The sequence below is a fragment of the Saccostrea echinata genome, unplaced genomic scaffold (assembly GCF_033153115.1).
Source record: "Saccostrea echinata isolate AGI-Se365-2 ecotype Australia unplaced genomic scaffold, CSIRO_AGI_Sech_v1 ptg000015l, whole genome shotgun sequence".
NCBI lineage: Eukaryota > Metazoa > Mollusca > Bivalvia > Ostreida > Ostreidae > Saccostrea > Saccostrea echinata.
The window spans coordinates 722,043-740,490 of record NW_026889764.1 but is presented as its reverse complement, the minus strand read 5'-3'; the positions used below and the strand labels follow the sequence as shown (position 1 = coordinate 740,490).

Sequence of the window (18,448 nt, the reverse complement as noted above, 5' to 3'; positions counted from 1 at the left end):
TATTGTAATACATGCATCTCAAATTAACTTTGTTTTGTAATTATGATTAATTTTATGAGCTAACACAAAAGAAAATTAAGGTTATATAAATAATTTTATATTTTATATATACAATATTTAAATACTGTATCATTGCCAATCCGTTTGAGATCATTCTATAAACACAGGAAAACTGAAAAAAATATTGAACATAACGCTCTCCTTTTATTGTCTTTTTTCTTTTCTTTTTCTATATTAAACAACGTTCCTCGGTTTCAGACCTTTATCAGACTCATTATTTGCCCCCTTTTAAGATTTTAATATATATATACATCTGCCTCTCCGAAAGAGATGTCATATTACCTTTCTATTCTATTAATTTGCTTCCATGAGATTTTGTTGGCTTTACTCAGCTGTATTGGATATGTAAGCGTTTAATTTTCAGTTGTAAATATAGTTAATTTGATTAATGCCCCTTTGTTGGAATTATGGCTCTCGTTGGAGTTTGAGTAATGACCCTTGTGGGAATAATGGTTCTGTTGGAGTTATGACTCTTGATTAGAGCTATGGATCTTTGTTGGAGTGTTGGAGCTATGAATCTTTGTTGGAGTTTTGACCTTTTGCTGAAGTTATGGTTCTTTGTTGGAGTTATTAGCTCACCTGAGTCGAAAGCTCAAGTGAGCTTTTCTGATCAAAGAGTGTCCGGCGTCTGTCTGTCGTCTGTAAACTTCACATTTCCTACTTCTTCTCAAGGACCACTTGACCAATTTCAACCAAACTTAAAACACAGCATCATTGGGTAAAGGGGATTCAAGTCTGTTCACAGGAAGTGCTGTGTCTCCTTTTGAGGTGAGATAATTCAGAATTCGTGAAAATTTGGTGGCATCTTTAAAAAATCTTCTTCTCAAGAACCACTCGGCACGAGAAGATGAAACTTAAGCTTCATTACATACTCTAGATTCAAGTTCTTCAGATCATAACCCCCGGGGGTAGGGCGGGGCCACAAGAGGGGGTCAAAGTTTTACATAGGAATATATAGGATATATCTTTAAAAATCTTCTCGAGAACAGCAAAGTCATGATTAATCACATTATAAAAAAGTATCCTGAGGTAGTGTAGATTCAAGTGTGTTCCAATCATGACCCCTAGGGGTAGGACAGGACCACAGCAGGAGGGTCAATGTTTCCATGGTAATATATAGGCTTTATCTTTAAACCCATCCCTAATAGCAAAAGATTCAATGAAATTGAATACATAACAGATGTGTAGGTCTTGAATACTAAGTATATTTAGACATCATTCCCATTTATTACTATTAGCATGTAAGGCGGGTGGGATGTGTCCTAATTTATGACCTTGAATTTAGTGAGGTAAGTGTTATCTCCCTCTGTTTTAAAAAAAAAATATCAATTTAAAAAAAAACTAAGTGGAAAACAAAAACAAATTGTTTTCAATTGTCATTCTATTTCTATTGTGTTTTAATGTATCTTTCCATCATAGTATTTATTGATATTACATGTATTATTATTATTTGAATTTTTATTTTAAAAAATTGCTTATCCCCATAGATTTCAATGTTGATTAATTACTGTTTAGTTAATTATATTTTTGAAACCTTCTCTTGGTAAAATCATTTTCTACTGAAAATGCTTTAAACTAATTCTAATTGTAACGGAGACTGTTACAGAGGTTCCCCAAACACCCTCCACCCCTACTCCCTATGGGGCCCCATTCCTTATGAATGCTTCAATAAATTAAGCAAAACTTTGTAGTATAGACTTTAACAACTAATTTTCAATCATTGAATAATAATATAGGAACTTGTATTATTTATAATATCTGAATTTCATCCTCTTTCTTTAACAATTAAGAACGTTATAAATGCATATCGTTGCATTCAATATTGTTAGTAGCATAATGTAGTAATTTATTATACCTATCAATATTCTAAATTTCATTTTGTTTTGTTGAAAAACTAAAGAAGATATAGCTATTGTCAGTTTCAGCTAATCAAATAGCAGAACATGTGCATGCTCGCGTTTTCAAGAATTTCTGTATATCGCATATTGTAGATCCTTAAAATATAAACTTGCATCTTAATTTTCAAAGGATTTTGTCAAAAAACAAGGAAGATATTAAGATTTTTGTTTCAGCCAATCAGCCAATCAGAGCAAAGTACAAGTACATGCGCATGAGTTCGTGCTAATTTGACCATGTCATCTTGTCCACACTACTAATGTATCTTTGTGTTTTGAGTTTCAGAGCATGTTATCAAAAATATATATATGTTATTGCTATATTAAGTATATCAGTCATTTCACTCTGCTCGCGCGTGCACGTGCATGAATGTGCCCGCAAAATGACCTTCGTTCCGCACATCTACAAAACATGACTGTTAACCCTAAAAAGGTTTCATCTCAATCGGATGAGTAGTTTCCAAGAACACTCATGGACAAAAAAGTACCAGGGAAGAAATTTTGAAAAAAGAAAGTAAAAACAATATGTTCCCAAACTTCGTTTGGGGAACTCATATATAATATCAGAATATTATGTATGTGATGGACATTTAAGGATAGAGGATGGAAAACCTTAAGGGTAAGAGCAAAATAAAAGTATAAAAGTTATGAACACCAGTGGCAAGTATTAAGTATTGATGTTAAGTTCTGGGTAAAGTAGATCTGAAGAAGATAGAGGTACCAGTTTCTTATCTGTCAATGGGAACCTAGGGGATGAACACGTTGCAAGTAGTACCTTACCCAGTCCCCATCTTTAGATTAGAGAAAATTTGAGTCCTGTGTGATATACCCCCAGAAAGAGCTGTCTTAATAATTATTCCAGTCTTTAAGTCTGACAAAGTAAAAGGAAAACCTATAAATCCCTTATAAGAACCTGATCATACACGTTACATAGGAAATACCTTTGAACTATTCTTTTCAAGAACAACTAAGCCATTATTTTTATACAGAAGCAACCTTAGGTATTGTAGAATCAAGTTTGTTCAAATTATGACTCCCCAGGGGTTGGGGGCACATTAGAGTGTCAAAGTATTGCATAAGAATATACAGGAACCATCTTTGAAAAAATCTTCTGCTCAAGAACAGCAAAGTCATGATTAGTTATAGTATTACAGAACCAGCCTCGTTCGATACTGAACTAATATCTGCTTCTTCCTAGCTAATGTGCTCAGGTGAGCAATGTGGCAAATGGGCCTCTTGTTTTTTTTTTGGAGTTATTTGTATTTGTTGGAGTCATGTTCCTTTGTTGGAGTGAAGTATCATTGTTGATGTTATGTATCTGTGTTGGAGTTTTGGTTCATTGATGGAGTTATGATTGTTGCAATTATGACTCTTTGTTGGAGTTACGCATGTTGGAAAAAGACCCTTCGTTGGAATTGAGGTTTTTTGTAGGAGTTATTGTTCTTTTTTGTACTCTTTGGTTGACTTATGACTATATGTTGGAGTTAGGGCCCTTTGTTGGAGTTATGGTCCTTTGTTGGAGTTATTGATCTTAATTTCTGTCATGGCTCTTTTTTGTGTTATGACTCTTTTTAATTCCTAATCAATATTCAGCAGCATTAATTATTCTTACATGGACTTATCTTTAGAGTATTTGTCTTTCAGTGAACCTAAATCTTTTTTGCAAGCCTTTTTGTACCTATTTGACGGAAATATAAATAATTTTAAACCAATTATTCCAATCTTGAAAAGCGGCTAAAATAGAAGTTTTCAGATGTAGATTAGAGTTCGACTTTTTTCCCACTTAAAGGACAATTAGTATTGAGAAAGGGTTGTATGATGAAATATAGATAACAAACAGTATTCAAGCATGTATGGAATTTTATATATATATATATATATATATATATATATATATATATATATATATATATATATATATATATATATATATATATATATATATATATATATATATATATATATATATATATATATAATCAATACCGCCTATTGTGCCAAAACACTGTGAATTCTGAGAATTTTCAGATAAGAATCAAATGAAGCAAAATATCTTTCTACCCTTTTAACGTTAAAGGGCTTAAGAAGATTTTTCCATTGTTTGGTTTGTGAAAAACAGTTTATTTATTTTCTGGTGACTTCTTAATGAATTTAGACAACATTCTTATGTAACTCCACGATACAGACTCCTTCATTCATAATCAACAAACGCCTTATTGATAACAGAGTTTTAATTATCCGTTTGAAATTGAGTATGAAGTTTGGAATCTTAGGTGTTTCATTTACTTTGGCGTGCAAACTTCAACACACAGTTATTTCTGGAAAATATCTTTCCTCAGTCACGTGATTCGATGGAAGAGGTTATTGTACTTAACTCTGAGTTGAATTGATTCATTCTTATTCAATAATCAGTGTTTGAAATACGAAAGCTCTACTGGTGAGACGCTAAGTTATCACCAAACAAATAAATTACATTGCTATTAAATATTTAAAATCAAACGTATTTTGTTTATGAAATTAATTCAAGAACACGTTTTTGAGTCAAAATCTACCTGATACTCAAATAGAATTTTGCCAACTACAAAAATTATTCATGAGACAGTTTCATTTTCCTCATAAAAAGATGAGTATCATGATAGTAAGCTGGTTAAGGTGAAGCATGTGTTTAGAGGTTTATCTCTGTTTTGGTTGGAACATTTCTAGATTTTTTAAAAGAAAAAAAAAAATCACAAAAATGGTTATATTTGATCTTACTTTTGGAAACAGGTGCCCGATTATAGCCATTATATTAGACAAAAATAATTCCTCATACATCTTCAAAACATTTCTAAAACTTCTTTGCTTTTGATCACTTTAAGAGCATATTATGTCATGAAGGGTATTCAAGTCCTCTCTATATCAGTGAAAAATTCTCGACTGGGACATTAAACAACATACAATCAATCAATCAATCATAAAACAATATTTAATCAATTATATACCGTTCACGGTAGCTCAGTCGGTAGAGCGCTCGCTCCGTGATCGGGAGGTCGTGAGTTCGAATCTCGGCCGCGACTGACCTAAGTCGATAAAAAACGGGTAGCAACTGTTCCTTCGCCATGCGCTCAGCACTTTGAAGTGAAAGTTTCGGGTCCTTCGGATAGGACCTTAAAAACCGAAGCCCCGTGTCACGGCAGGTGTTGGCACGATAAAGGTACCTCACTGCTCAATGGCCCCAAGTGCCGAGTAAAGGTCAAAATTTGAAGCCTTTCACCGGTATATGGTGACGTCTCTATATGAGTGAAACATTCTCGAATGGGACGTAAAACAACACACAATCAATCAACCAACCAACCAACCAATCAATCAATTATAAACCAATCAATTATAAAACAATCAATCAATCATTAAGTAACATACAATCAATCAACCATATAACAAGAATCAATCACTCAATCAATCAATCAATCAATCATTAAAAAAACATACAATCAATCAAGTCCTGCATTGTGATCTTTATGATTCTATAATTAGTCTACCATACTTGTTTGTAAAAACAAATAGAAAGCAATAAATAAATAAATAAATATTTTTTTTACAATCCATTGACAACAGATATTTGTAGAATTATTCCGCACGGCAATTTAAGTACAAGCTTCCTTAGTGATAATGAAACTACCAAATTTTCATAAGTTGCGCGGAATATAATAAAAAAAAGTTCATTCATGAAACATGGTTACACCCTGACCTTTGGAAAATATCACAGCAAATTAGCATAATCGGTTCTCTGCAATCTGCATGCAATGTAAACATTTGTTTAATGTCTATGAACGCAGTATACTTAACGGGCGTTTTGATGAAATATGCATGCAAGATTTCGTTGTTAAAGTTTCAAATATCTTTTCATACAGACGAGAAATGCGGTCATTATAATACAAAGGAATCTGGTAGTTTTGTATTAACTATTCTTAATTGAATAAACGTTATCGATGTATCTGAATGTCGAGTCGAAGGCCACAGCAACATGGAAAAAAAAATGAAAGCTATAAATTCAAAGTATTTTTTATTGTAAAAAGTAATATAAAAAGAAAAATGAATATAATTATATTATATGTCCAAACAATGCAGAAATAAATAAATATATAAACAAATATATGAAAATAAATAAATAAATAAATAAATGGAAAATCATAAAATAGTAACACATATGTTAATCATCTTTAAAGTCAACACACATCTTGTATATTGGACTAAATATTCTTGGTTTTTCGTCGGAAGTGTTTGGACATCGACTTTGGAAAACCACCCTTTCGTCCTTGCACACGACAAAATCTGGGGACCCTTCTCGACCTCTCCATGGATTTAACCCATCTGGTGACCCTTTACAGCTGGGAAAACGCATGTGACATGGTATACAGTGAGCTGATTTGCACTGATTTTCTTCATATTCACCTGAAATAGAAATATGCTTAAGTTTACAAATTGACTGCCATAATAGCTTTGATTCAAATTCACTGCAATTATACATCACATACTGGTATCCAAAACAAGAATTACAACATTCAGTCAGATGCAGTATGGCATATTGATTTAGTCACTTTAGAGGGCCTAGAGACAGGGGGTTGGGTCAACACCTATCAAGAGGTTTATTAAAATGTTACTTACATGCATCCTTGGGTTCATATCGAGTTCCACACTGAACTGTGCTGTAGTGATGGCATCTCTGAGAATTCTCATCGAACAGAAGTGGATAAGGACATTCCTTGACTTCTGCCTCTCCTACAGATGACACTTTTGTTTCACAATCGTAATATTTGGCACAGCTATCAACATTTACAAATTTCTCGTGAGATTGCAACGAACACATTCCTTGCGTTTGTTGGAGTATTTTTGCACCTAAAAAAGACCAATGAATATACAAATTTACTATTTAACTATCTATCGTCCGCGTGTCACAGTGGTTAGGACGTTTGCTATTTAGTGGCGGAGTAAGGAGTTAATCCTTACGTCGCGTGTTCGAATGCACTGTGTGACGTCGAGACCGGCCGTCGGATGAGACCGTATAAACAGAGGTCCCTTGTCGCAGTAGGTGCTGGCACGAAAAAACGATCCCTCACTGCTCAAAGGCCGTAAGTGCCGAGCACAGGTCTAAATTTACAGCCCTCCACCGGAAAGTGGTGGTGTCTCAATATGAGTGAAAATTCTCTGGGGGACGTTCAACAGCAAACAAACAATTTTACTATTTTAATTTGAACTGCACTTACTCTGTCCTAATAAAATGCTTTTAAATAATCTAATAAATAACCTTTATCTAATTACAAAAATCAGAAACATCTTTCTTACATTTGTCTTGAGTTGATCCTTTGGGCACACATAATCTGGTGGCTGAGTTAATTACGTAATCTTCTGGACACTTGAACAGAAACTCCTTGCCATCTCTTACGATATAAAATTTGGAACAGTCTTCTGGATCCACCCAGAAATCTGAGTCCTTTTTCTGTAGGGCTGCTGAGTCCGTAAAACAACAGAGTGTGGCAAAAATGACAGAAATTAGTATGGTATTCATGACCTATGCAGCACAAGAAAAAAAAACAGAGTTATATTTCGATATTGAAGAATTTCGAATGTGATTATCCATCTGGGTAGTAGTGACTATATTTATAAGCTAACACATCCCACGTTAATGACCGGTATGTGAGGCATGTGATTAGCAAGTAAATGATCATTGTTTATCGAGTGAGTAGGTGACACTTTTAGAACCAATGAAAGACATGAGTAAGTGTTCACTAATTAAGAGGATCTTGAAATTCCGATTCTGTAAGTTTTATATCTTGTATACCAGTGTAGGAATTTAAGGTGTTTTCTTTTTATCTGCACGATTTTGGCATGCTGAAAAAGTTCCATATATTGACTCCTAGTTCGGTCCAGGAGTGTTAAAATATAAGAATCAAAATGAATGTCTTTACTGAATATTTATTTAAGCATCTACCAGCTAAAATTATCATAATAAATAAAAACAAAAACCAAAAATATATAATTATATCTTTCTGGCAAATCTATAAATCTGGAAGGGTAGTATATCTGATGTATGTCTATGTCATTGAGGTTAATATTTCAACAAAAAAAAATTGAGATTTGAGGATGTGATTTTTTTTAAAGGTATATGTAATATTTTTTTTCAACAACTGTCAAAGAGGTAGAAATGTTACGTCCAAAACCATGTGAAAAAGTTTAAATTCAGTCTAACAAATAATTTCATCTATATATACATGAAACCAGGGCAATGATACGAATCTTTCATGTGACTTTGTTCTAGCATTTCTAAAGCAAAAACAGGGAAAAAGGCACAAAAAATTGGTTCCAATGCTTCTGGTTTATCAGTAATAAATATTTTTGAAAACCTCTTTCCAGATATACTTTTAAAACTCAATTCATTGTTTTTATTCAAATTATTAAAAAGACTACGGAAGTTGATATGCTACCTCATGCGAGTTAACGAAGTGTTTGTGAGAAAAAGCTATAAATTACAACACTGGCGGACAGTTAATTAGATGTTGTATATCACAGAATAAAATGTGATTCATATTATTGTATAATTTTATATGTGGCAAAAGTTCAATCTTTATCTAACAAATCACAATGAGTCAATAATTCTTATCATTATTAAACCTTATAAAGTGTACATGTTAATGAGTTGTAGGAGGAATATATCACAATATATCAAAGGTTCCTTAAATTTTAAATTTTTACCTGATCCGTTTGTTTTACGATCTGTACTTATGACTTTATCGATCATGATTTAGAGTCTTTATCTTCCACTTAATGCAATTCAAGGCAACGCTGGTCGTATTTGACAATGTCATCTAAAAATACACATAGTTATCTACATGATGATTATTTAAGATGATTTAAATAACTGAAACATATTTTATATGGTTTGTTAAATCCCAAAATTAAAGAAATGAACGTAAAGTTTCTGTGCTTGTCTCTGGAATTTAAATAATTATCATAACAAAAATACAATATTTTGGACAAAGATTGAGGACATTTTGTTGAAGAAAAGTTAATTGAAAAAAGCAACGCATTTTAATTAAATTAATTTTCAATACAATTTATCATGTTTTTTAAAATATTTATCAGCTCTGAAGATGACATTTTTCATTTGAAAAAAGCCATTTAAAAACGTTGTATCGAATGATTCCTTTGTATTTTTGCCTTTTCTGACATTAATACAGACTGGTGTTACTACGTGCATGTTACAAAAAGAAATTTTGTTAATTTGTTTGATACATCAAGATTCCTTCGACAGGATCTAATAATTAAACTGTTTAAAGTATGTTAAACAATATAGAAGTCTCTGGACATATTTATTGATGATTTTACAGCTAAACAGCAATTTATTCCTTTATCCTAATCATTGAATCGTGTCTTTTACTACATTAAAATCGATTTGAAAAGTTTTTCAGAGAACACTGGGCCCATATTACTCAGATTTTTTTTTTAATTTTTAAGTGATTCTAAATAGAAATTTCCAAGCAGCCCTCCGCCTGCATCGACCTTAGTATATTTTTATGTTTGCATCATTTAAATTATTAAAGAAATATAAAAATAGGATGTAAATTGCCATCGAAAGAATGAATGAAATGTATAGAGATAACGAAGAGTATTCAAGCTCAAAAGTCCATTAAACAATACAAATTTTGGAGCAGAGCAAACAAACATCAGAGGTGGAATCAGGTGCTGTGGAGGAGTGAGCCCCTTGTCATGATCGGGTAATAACGGAAAAATCCGTCGACAATTCAGTGTGTAAATTATGGCCAAACATTTAGTATGAAAAAGTCAGTCAGCATTTGACTCAATGATAAATTGTATTTGCTGACAAGGTCATTGTATCGACTATAGAACTTACGAAATGACGACTTTAAACGAGACTGCTGATATTTTTGTTTCATCAACTTGTTTGTCAAAAACTTACCTCGTTTCAGAAATTGTTCACACGTAGAGCATGCTCTTGCATATCGAATCAACTGAGAGATATAAACCCCATATGCAGGTGATGAAGGTATATTGCTGCATAAGTAAGGGAAGTTGACGATTGAAAAGTTAAAGTCATCGCATTTATTATAAAGCTTGGTTGTTAGATTACCATTTACGTCTTTTTCTAGTAAATTTATCCAAATATGAAACAGATGTGTCAGACTCTATGGTATCTTTTATTTCAAGTTCACTGGGATGAATCGTATCGACAAAAGAATGGAAATTGCCATTGTTAATTGACAGTACGTCGCGATATATCTAAATGTCGAATTGAAGGACACAGTAAGCGTTTTCTCCTTTTCACATAGAAGATTTTGAACAAATTCTGCTTCATATGAATACAAAAATAGGTCTGCTAATAACGGGGCGCAATTGGTACCCAGGGGAATTCCAATAGATTATTGGAAGACCTGGTCTCCAAAAACCACATAGATATTGTCAATCAGAAACTCAAGCATGTTTTAATATCAACTTCAGAGTACCTGTGTGTACAATCAGAATAATTTAGCGAAATAATTTTGCAAATGACCAATGAAAAGGCAAATAAATTTACGAGTTTCACTTTTATTGAAAAGGCAGGTGTCAATGAAATCAAAAAGCCTGGACGTTTAATTTATCGTGGTGAATGGTTGTATATAAAGTTGAAATTCGAAAGTTTTTATGTTGTTGATTTTGTTAAAATTGTGTGATTTCAAATTTTCCAAAAGTTCCGTGATTTCAAATATTTTTTCTATCAATATAATGATTCAATTTCCTTTCAAATTTTTTTTCAGCCATATTTACAATATGTTTGATAAGGTCGATATGACATATTATAAAAGTCGGTTTGGAAAATAAGTTGATAAAAAAATGAAATTTATTCAAACAGGGAATTGTTGCATCATTTGAAGGCAATGCTTAACCCCCGAAATTTTGAACACTCAAAATAAACCGATTTACTTATGTCAAGGCCATTGATAGAATAACAGAATGATTTTCACTATTGGTACCTAACAGATAAAACTTGTTCGATTGTTTTTTTCTTTGAAAAGTTTCATTCGCATCTCGTGGCTGGTCCATTGATGAATTAACTGATTAACAGTGATTTGGGTCTTCTTGGCGTTTGGCGGGAAAATGTTGCGTTTTGAGAAAAAAAAAAAATAGAATCTGACTCCCTGTTTCAAAATTTATTAAAACCTGAAAGTCTGTATCAGAGGAAGCACTGTGACAGCATAAATAAATAAATGAATAAATAAATAAATAAGTGAATAAATAAATGAATAATAAATAAATTAAATAATAATAAAAAAAAAATTGCAAGAATAATTGGTTACATTACACCTCGCGATTATTAAGAAAAATCCTTGTTCATCTCAATTAACTTTCTCTATCAGTCATTTTATATTGTTTTTAAAATTCAAAATTAATTTTAATTAAAAAAAAAATATATTAATTTAAAATTAGCTTATTATTATCATATCAAAATCCAATCTACATTGATAATAGTATTTATTTTGCAGAAATTGCAAATTGGTAAAATATTTCTTTCTTTTCTTTTTTTTTTTTTTTTTTTTAAAGTATGAATGGCATTGTTAAGTTCTACATTTTAAAAAGTGAAGTTAGATATGAGTTTGAACTTTTAGAATTTATCTATATACCAAGATGGAACCTTAAAAGGTGGCACAAGCACAAAGCAAATTCGCCTATTTTTTTTCATTTTTAATCATGTAAATGGCTTCCATGCTAATTGAAAGCATCTCCTACTCTCCTGAATAAAATAACAGATGAAGTGTCATGATGTATTGAACCCTCACGTCGTAAATAGAATAAGTTGAAAAACTTAATAAATAAGAGGGCTGTTCAAAAATTTCGCAAACTAATTGAAAAACTTTTATAAAAGAAATAAAATTAGGTTTCAGTGTTTATTATCGGCCGCAGAAGCGGCTGATTTATTTGTGGTTGTGAAAGAAAGAGCACATGGGGGAAATGAGGCGTTGTTTTTTTCACTGCTTCGTTGGAATAATCCCTTATTGACAATACATAAAAGTTATGAATAAAAGTTTTAAAGATTTCCTTAATGTTAAGTCTAAATGGTTGTTATTGTGTTTCAATTTGTTTTTCATTTCTCGTCAGATATTTATTAATGTAATGATTTTACAAAGTTGTTTCATGAACTGCCCCCCCCCCCCCCCAAAGGCGTGCGTAAGATATAAAAACAAAATTCATTGAATTTCCGGATATGAATTACGGTGCCTAAAATTATTAATAAATTGGAATAAGAACTGAATTTTGTTTTGAATACACTGCAGTTGCAAGTGACACAATGCACTTCACATACATATCTATCACAACACTCCTTCGGACGAGACCTTAAAAACCGAGGCGCCGTGTCACGGCAGGCGTTGGTACGATAAAGGTACCTCACTGCTCAATGGCCCTGAGTGCCGAGTAAAGGTCAAAATTTGAAGCCCTTCACCGATATATGGTGACGTCTCTATATGAGTGAAAAATTCTCGAATGGGGCGTAAAACAACATACAATCAATCAATCTATCACAACACTGATCGGCATTATCATGTGGCAATGTTCCAGGGTATCAGCATGTGAAGTTTGTACGTCATTTTTGCATTTATAATCACTTTAGTTTTTTGTTGAATATGTCCTTTAATCAAATAATTTGATGATAATTCATTCCTATCCTTTATCTCAGTCCGGTTTTCTTTTCATATAAATGAATTTATTTTTGTGGATAAATGTTTTACAATTTTCACTGATAATTAAAGTGTAATTTAAAAAAAAAATGCACAGAAAAGTAAAGCAAGTGTAAAAGTGTATCATATACCTTTCTTACTTGGATTTTTTTCATTGGACTCTTTTTTATGGAAATACTTCAAAATGATAAATATATTTTTGCGGCCGATATGATGCTTTGCACCAGTTTAACTTGTCATTTTTAAAGTAGTCCTCTCCGATTTTAATGCACATCTGCCACCGTTCTGCCCATGCGCGAATCACGTGATCCAGTCGTTCACGTGACATACTCCGTAGCGTTCTGTTCACAGAAGATGAAAGATTTTTCCGATTCTTATATTTTTTTACCATGCATGTAATTTTTTTTTATAACAAGAATAGTCCATTTGTCATAAATGGCCGAATCTCGGCAATAGAATGGGTGGATAAGAATAAATTATCCCTCTCCAGAATGAGCATGGTGACCATCACAACCCGACTTTTTTGTCATGGGTGCCTCGTTTATCAAATCTGGATAAAGTATGGGTGCCTTCTTTTTATCATATCTAATATGTTTAAAGTCTAAAGTTAAGGGATTTAATAATTATATTATTGTTAAGATATTCAACTATTTTTCTAACTCTAACTTGGCGATCTTTCATAACAAATTCCTCAACTTAGGACACATATCTTCCCCAGCTTTCTTTCACTGGCACTAGAACAAACACCATTTTTAACCATCTCCCTTCTTTCACTAAAAAATCAATCCAATTTATGATTGGATTTCTAGCAAGTCTTTTGTCTTAAAACAATTGTACAAATTATTAGATGCAACTGTGAAGGAATTTCCAAGATATGCGTTGTACTTAAAAGTCATTCGTTGCTCGAGTACGACTGAGTCAACCATTTTCTGTCACAAGTCATCTACAGATTGACATCATTTTCACACTGTGACGTCACAAAAATGGAACAAACATTACCTTACATCTGCTATTTATTGAACATGTTTATGACATTATGTATGCTAAATTTTATTCTGATCTGAATTGGGGTTTTGTAAATATAGAGATAGTTTGCGAACTTTTTGATCATCCCACGTAATTATAGAGGTAGTTGAAAATATGTTATAAAAGTTAGAACACCAACAATAGGTAACGTTATTATATGTAGGACCACAAACTCAGAAAATAAATTTCAGTTAATCTAAATTTAACACACCAAATTGCATTAAATTGAAGTCAGTTAATTAACACAGTTGCTTCAATGACTCGTTTATTACAGAGTTAGACGCGGTAGCTTAAAATATCTTCCGTCACAATCGAACAATTAGATTGTGTTAAACAGATGCACTGAATAAAATAAATGACATTGAGGCAAATCGTAGCGGAAATCAAAGAGGATTTTGCTTAATTTTCCCTAAATATTTCGCCAACAGCCTTATTATCATGATCTGCAAAAAATAAATTTGATTGTTTTTGTATAGAACAATGCTTAGGAAATTTTACTCACACAGGAAACTTTTATAAATAGCTCCGACATATTGCTCACGAGAAAGGTCAGATTTATGATTTTGTATTGTAATCTTAATTTAAGCAGTCTTACTAAAGAACCCTAATATCTTGTGAATTTTGCAGTATCTCAAACCAGTAAATTTGAAATGCACATGATAGTAAAATGAATTTCCGATAACTTTGGAAAAATAGCCATCAATAGATCGAAACTTGTCCTTTAACGTTTGTTTTTGAATTAAGGACATTGGGAAGTCATGGTTATCAAGAGAAAAAAGGTTTAATTCATGGAAGTGCTATTTAGTAAACACAAATAAACATAAACATAAAAACAAATCGATGGCAATATCTTTATAATAATGTTATTGTGTTTCCAGTATTTTACATTATAGAACAGTCAATCAGTCTCTTTACCATTATGAACGTCACGGTAGCTCTGTCGGTAGAGGGCTCGATCTCGATAGCGACTGACCTAAGTCGATAAAAATAGGTAGCAACTGTTCCTTTGCCAAGCACTCGATACTCTGAAGTGGAAGTTTCGAATCCTTCGGATGACACCTTCATAAACGAGGCCCTGTGTTACGGCAGGCATTGGCACGATAAAGATCCCTCACTCTTCAATGGCCCTAAGTTCCGAGTAAAGGTCTATATTTGAAACCCTTCACTATTATATGGTGACGTCTCTATATGAGTGGAAAAAATTATCGATTGGGAGGTAACAGAATATACAATCAATCAATTTTTACCATTATAAATAATAATAGATTCTAAGGGTGGTAACTCAAAATAAAGAATGGTGCTGGTATAGTTGTGTCTAGACTTCTGCCATGCCTTGATAGTAAAACTTTGACCACCTAAAATGATCATATAAAATGACTGGTAAAAGATACCTTCTGTATATGTGCATGTTTACGTGTAAAGTTAAGTAAAATGTTCGTGTACCCAGTATTCCTTGTATCAAGTTCAAGGTAATAGCTCTTCGTATGGCGTATTATCAACTTTTTTACAAATAAATTTAGTTTATATGTATATTCTAGAATATTTAAGGGTGCATCTTTTAAGTGTTGATTCGATAAACGTTTACTTTTGACAATGACGAAGACTCATACGTCAGTGCTAAGAACACTAATCTGTTTGCTTGAAATTTATTGCTATAGATTTACTGTAAGCTCTACTGATATACTGATCTACTATGAACTGTCTCTGTATTGATTCTGCACTTTGATAATTTCGTCATTGTCAGGTTTATAGTGATTTTGTTTAAAGATCCTTTTCTCTATCTTTTGCAATGGGTGCAAGATATATCAAAAGAAAATAAAGGGAACACAAATTCGTCTCTATTTTACGATATCAAATTTTCTTCTATTGATATTAATCTAGTGAATCAACAATTGTATATTTAGGAATATGGTCATTAGGACGAAGACCTTAATTCATACTTTTTGTTATTTTATATCAGCTGTTTTTATATAAATGGGGTTTACAATGAAGGTATTGTTCTATCTATGTTTTCTATCTAGTATGTAATTTTTGAAGATCAGGGGTCCATTTTACAAAAGAACTTACGACTAAGACCAAAATTTAATTCTGTTCATTACTCTCTATTTTACATTGATTTGAAAATGGTTTTAATCTTTTTATAAAGAATATAACAAGATATTTTCAATGTGAGCGACTTCAAACAGAATCATTAATTTTGCAAAATTTTACAACCAACTGAAGTTTTTTGTCTTAGTCGTAAGTTCTTTTGTAAAACAGGCCCCAGGTATTCCAATACTCTGTTGAAAATTCAGTGGTTACTAATTTTGTCCTGTTATTTTGAATTCATATGAAGCAGAATTTACTCAAAAAAGAAGAAATCTCTTGCTGTGGACTTGAATTCGACATTTAGATACATACGATGAGATTTATCAAATAACAATATTCATTTTCATTCCCTTTGATTCAATATATATCCATTTAATCTCGAAATATAACACCTCACAGAGTCTGACATATCTGTTTCATATATGGATATTTTACTAAAGACATGAATGGCAAACTAACAACTAAACTTTATGATAAACGTGATGACTTCAACACCGGCATATGGAGTTTTTGTCTCCAAATTGACTCGATACGCAAAAACATGTTCTACATGTACATAAGAACAGTTTTTAAAACGAGGCAAGCTACTGACAAATTAGTTGATTATACAAGGATATCAGCAGTCTCATTTAAAGTTAGCATTTCGCAAATTCCATGGTCGATACATTGTAGGCAAATACAATCTGTCGTTAAGTCGAATGTTGACGTTTTTCATACAATTTTTAGACCATTATTGCACACTGAAATCGTCAACGCATTTCCCGTTTACCCGATCATGGCAAAGAGCAATATGGCGGGGTTGACCGGTCAACAGGTAATGTTTCCTCCTCCATGGCACCTTATCCACTCTCTGATGTTTTGCTCTGCTCCCATTTTGTAATGTTACAATACATATTTCATAATTTAGAGGCAATAATGTGGGGATCTCAACCGTCATAAAGATATTAAGTCAATAATTAAATGAGGGGATAGGGATGGCCTCAGGCCACTTACTTAGAAGAATGTTCCATGTATCTTGACATTGCAGCTAGAATATATATGGTTTAGGTGTGGGGATCTCAGTCTAAAGATACAATGTTCTGGATGGCCGAGGTGAGTCAAACGGGTCACCTACTTGATTTGGAAAGCCCCCCCCCCCAACCCCCCCCACCCCCCAAATTTACTGATACGTTCACATATTTCATTCTCGGAAAAAAGTAATTTTGGAATAAAAAAAAACAACAACATTTTTTTGAATGAAAAAATAAATCAATTCTATAGAAATTGCCATAAATTAAAAATTATTACTTGCTGTTTCGATAACAAATTAGTCAACGTCAAATTATAGTATTATTTTTCTATAATACAGAATAACTTTTCAAAAATGTTTTCTTGAACAGGATTTACTTCATTTTTATCAAATTCAGACCGGGTGGTTGGTTGCTTGATTATTGCTTAACGTCGAATCGGAAATAGATCAGCCACATTCATTTCGTATGAATAGCTCAAACCGGAAATAAATGTTTTATTTGAAATACAAGAGGCCTATGGATCACATCCTCACATATGCATGTTTTTGTTCAATTTGATAGATGTATATATTTTATGTGAATATAGAATAACTATTATGCCTTCTTTATTACCCAGGTACAAGAGAGAGTACATTTAGAGACAAGTACAAACGTGCGGGTATTGCTGTCTAATGATGACATCTTGTTTGCACCTTTCAATGGAAAATTGGGAACAAATCTTCTTGTCGCTAGTAAGAGCCTCAAAGTTACTGTTAATTAATGCATATTATAACTATCTAATAAAACCTGTCAAGAAAATAGCTAGACATTTAACTTTTTAAAATTATGATTATAATTTTGATATTATACAATTCCACAAAATACTATTTTTTATAGATTACTTGGGTTAATACTGTTAAAAAATTAATTGAATCTTTTATTGTAGTCCGATCCTTATTTTCTGAAAATCAGCACTAAATTAATAAAAAAAATGCTCACAAAAATGTTACAAAATGCATTAAGTAATATGTATTTACCTGTGTTATTTTTTCAAAGTTCATCATTATAATCATACATGTACTATATGTGGAAAATTATCAAATACAAATCTACAATCTTCAATTAAAAATTAATGAACAAGTGCATTCAACGATAAAAAATATGGGTATTTAGGTATCTAGAAAAAAACTTGTTTTTTTAATACTTATGCGATATTTTAGTTCTCTTGACTTCGAAAGACTTCTACAGTTCACGGTAGCTCAGTCGGTAGAGCGCTCGCTCCGTGATCTAGAGGTCGTGAGTTCGAATCTCGGCCGCGACTGACCTAAGTCAATAAAAAATGGGTAGCAACTGTTCCTCCGCCATGCGCTCGGCATTTTGAAGTGAAAGTTGCGGGTCCTTCGGATGAGAACTTAAAAACCGAGGTCCCGTGTCAGGGCAGGCGTTGGCACGATAAAGATCCCTCACTGCTCAATGGCCCTGAGTGCCGAGTAAAGGTCAGAATTTGAAGCCCTTCAACGGTAGATGGTGACCTCTGTCTATGAGTGAAAAATTCTCGAATGGGACGTAAAACAATAAACAATCAATCAATCAATCGAAAGACTGCTTACATAATACAGCGAGTTATATCATTCCAAGATATAATATCACTTCAAAGCTCATATCATTTTATAACCACGGGTAT

The 18,448-nt window shown here is 32.5% G+C and overlaps 1 protein-coding gene across 1 annotated transcript; it reads right to left on the bottom strand.

Annotated features, from left to right (window-relative positions):
• Positions 1–6,144: 6,144 nt before the first annotated feature.
• LOC133187965 (uncharacterized) lies at positions 6,145–7,500 on the bottom strand. Its single transcript, XM_061323357.1, has 3 exons — positions 7,278–7,500; positions 6,600–6,830; positions 6,145–6,386 (listed from the first exon to the last, which is right to left on the bottom strand). The coding sequence occupies exons 1-3, from the start codon at positions 7,498–7,500 to the stop codon at positions 6,145–6,147; spliced, it is 696 nt and encodes a 231-aa protein (XP_061179341.1).
• Positions 7,501–18,448: the final 10,948 nt, after the last annotated feature.

What these genes read in the sequence shown, in the direction of transcription:
- LOC133187965 (XM_061323357.1), bottom strand. Translation starts at nt 7,500, where the DNA reads ATGAATACCATACTAATTTCTGTCATTTTTGCCACACTCTGTTGTTTT. An exon ending in AGGATCAACTCAAGACAAAT is followed by an intron (nt 6,831 to 7,277) that starts GTAAGAAAGATG and finishes GGTCTTTTTTAG; the next exon opens with GTGCAAAAATACTCCAACAA. An exon ending in ATATGAACCCAAGGATGCAT is followed by an intron (nt 6,387 to 6,599) that starts GTAAGTAACATT and finishes TTTCTATTTCAG; the next exon opens with GTGAATATGAAGAAAATCAG.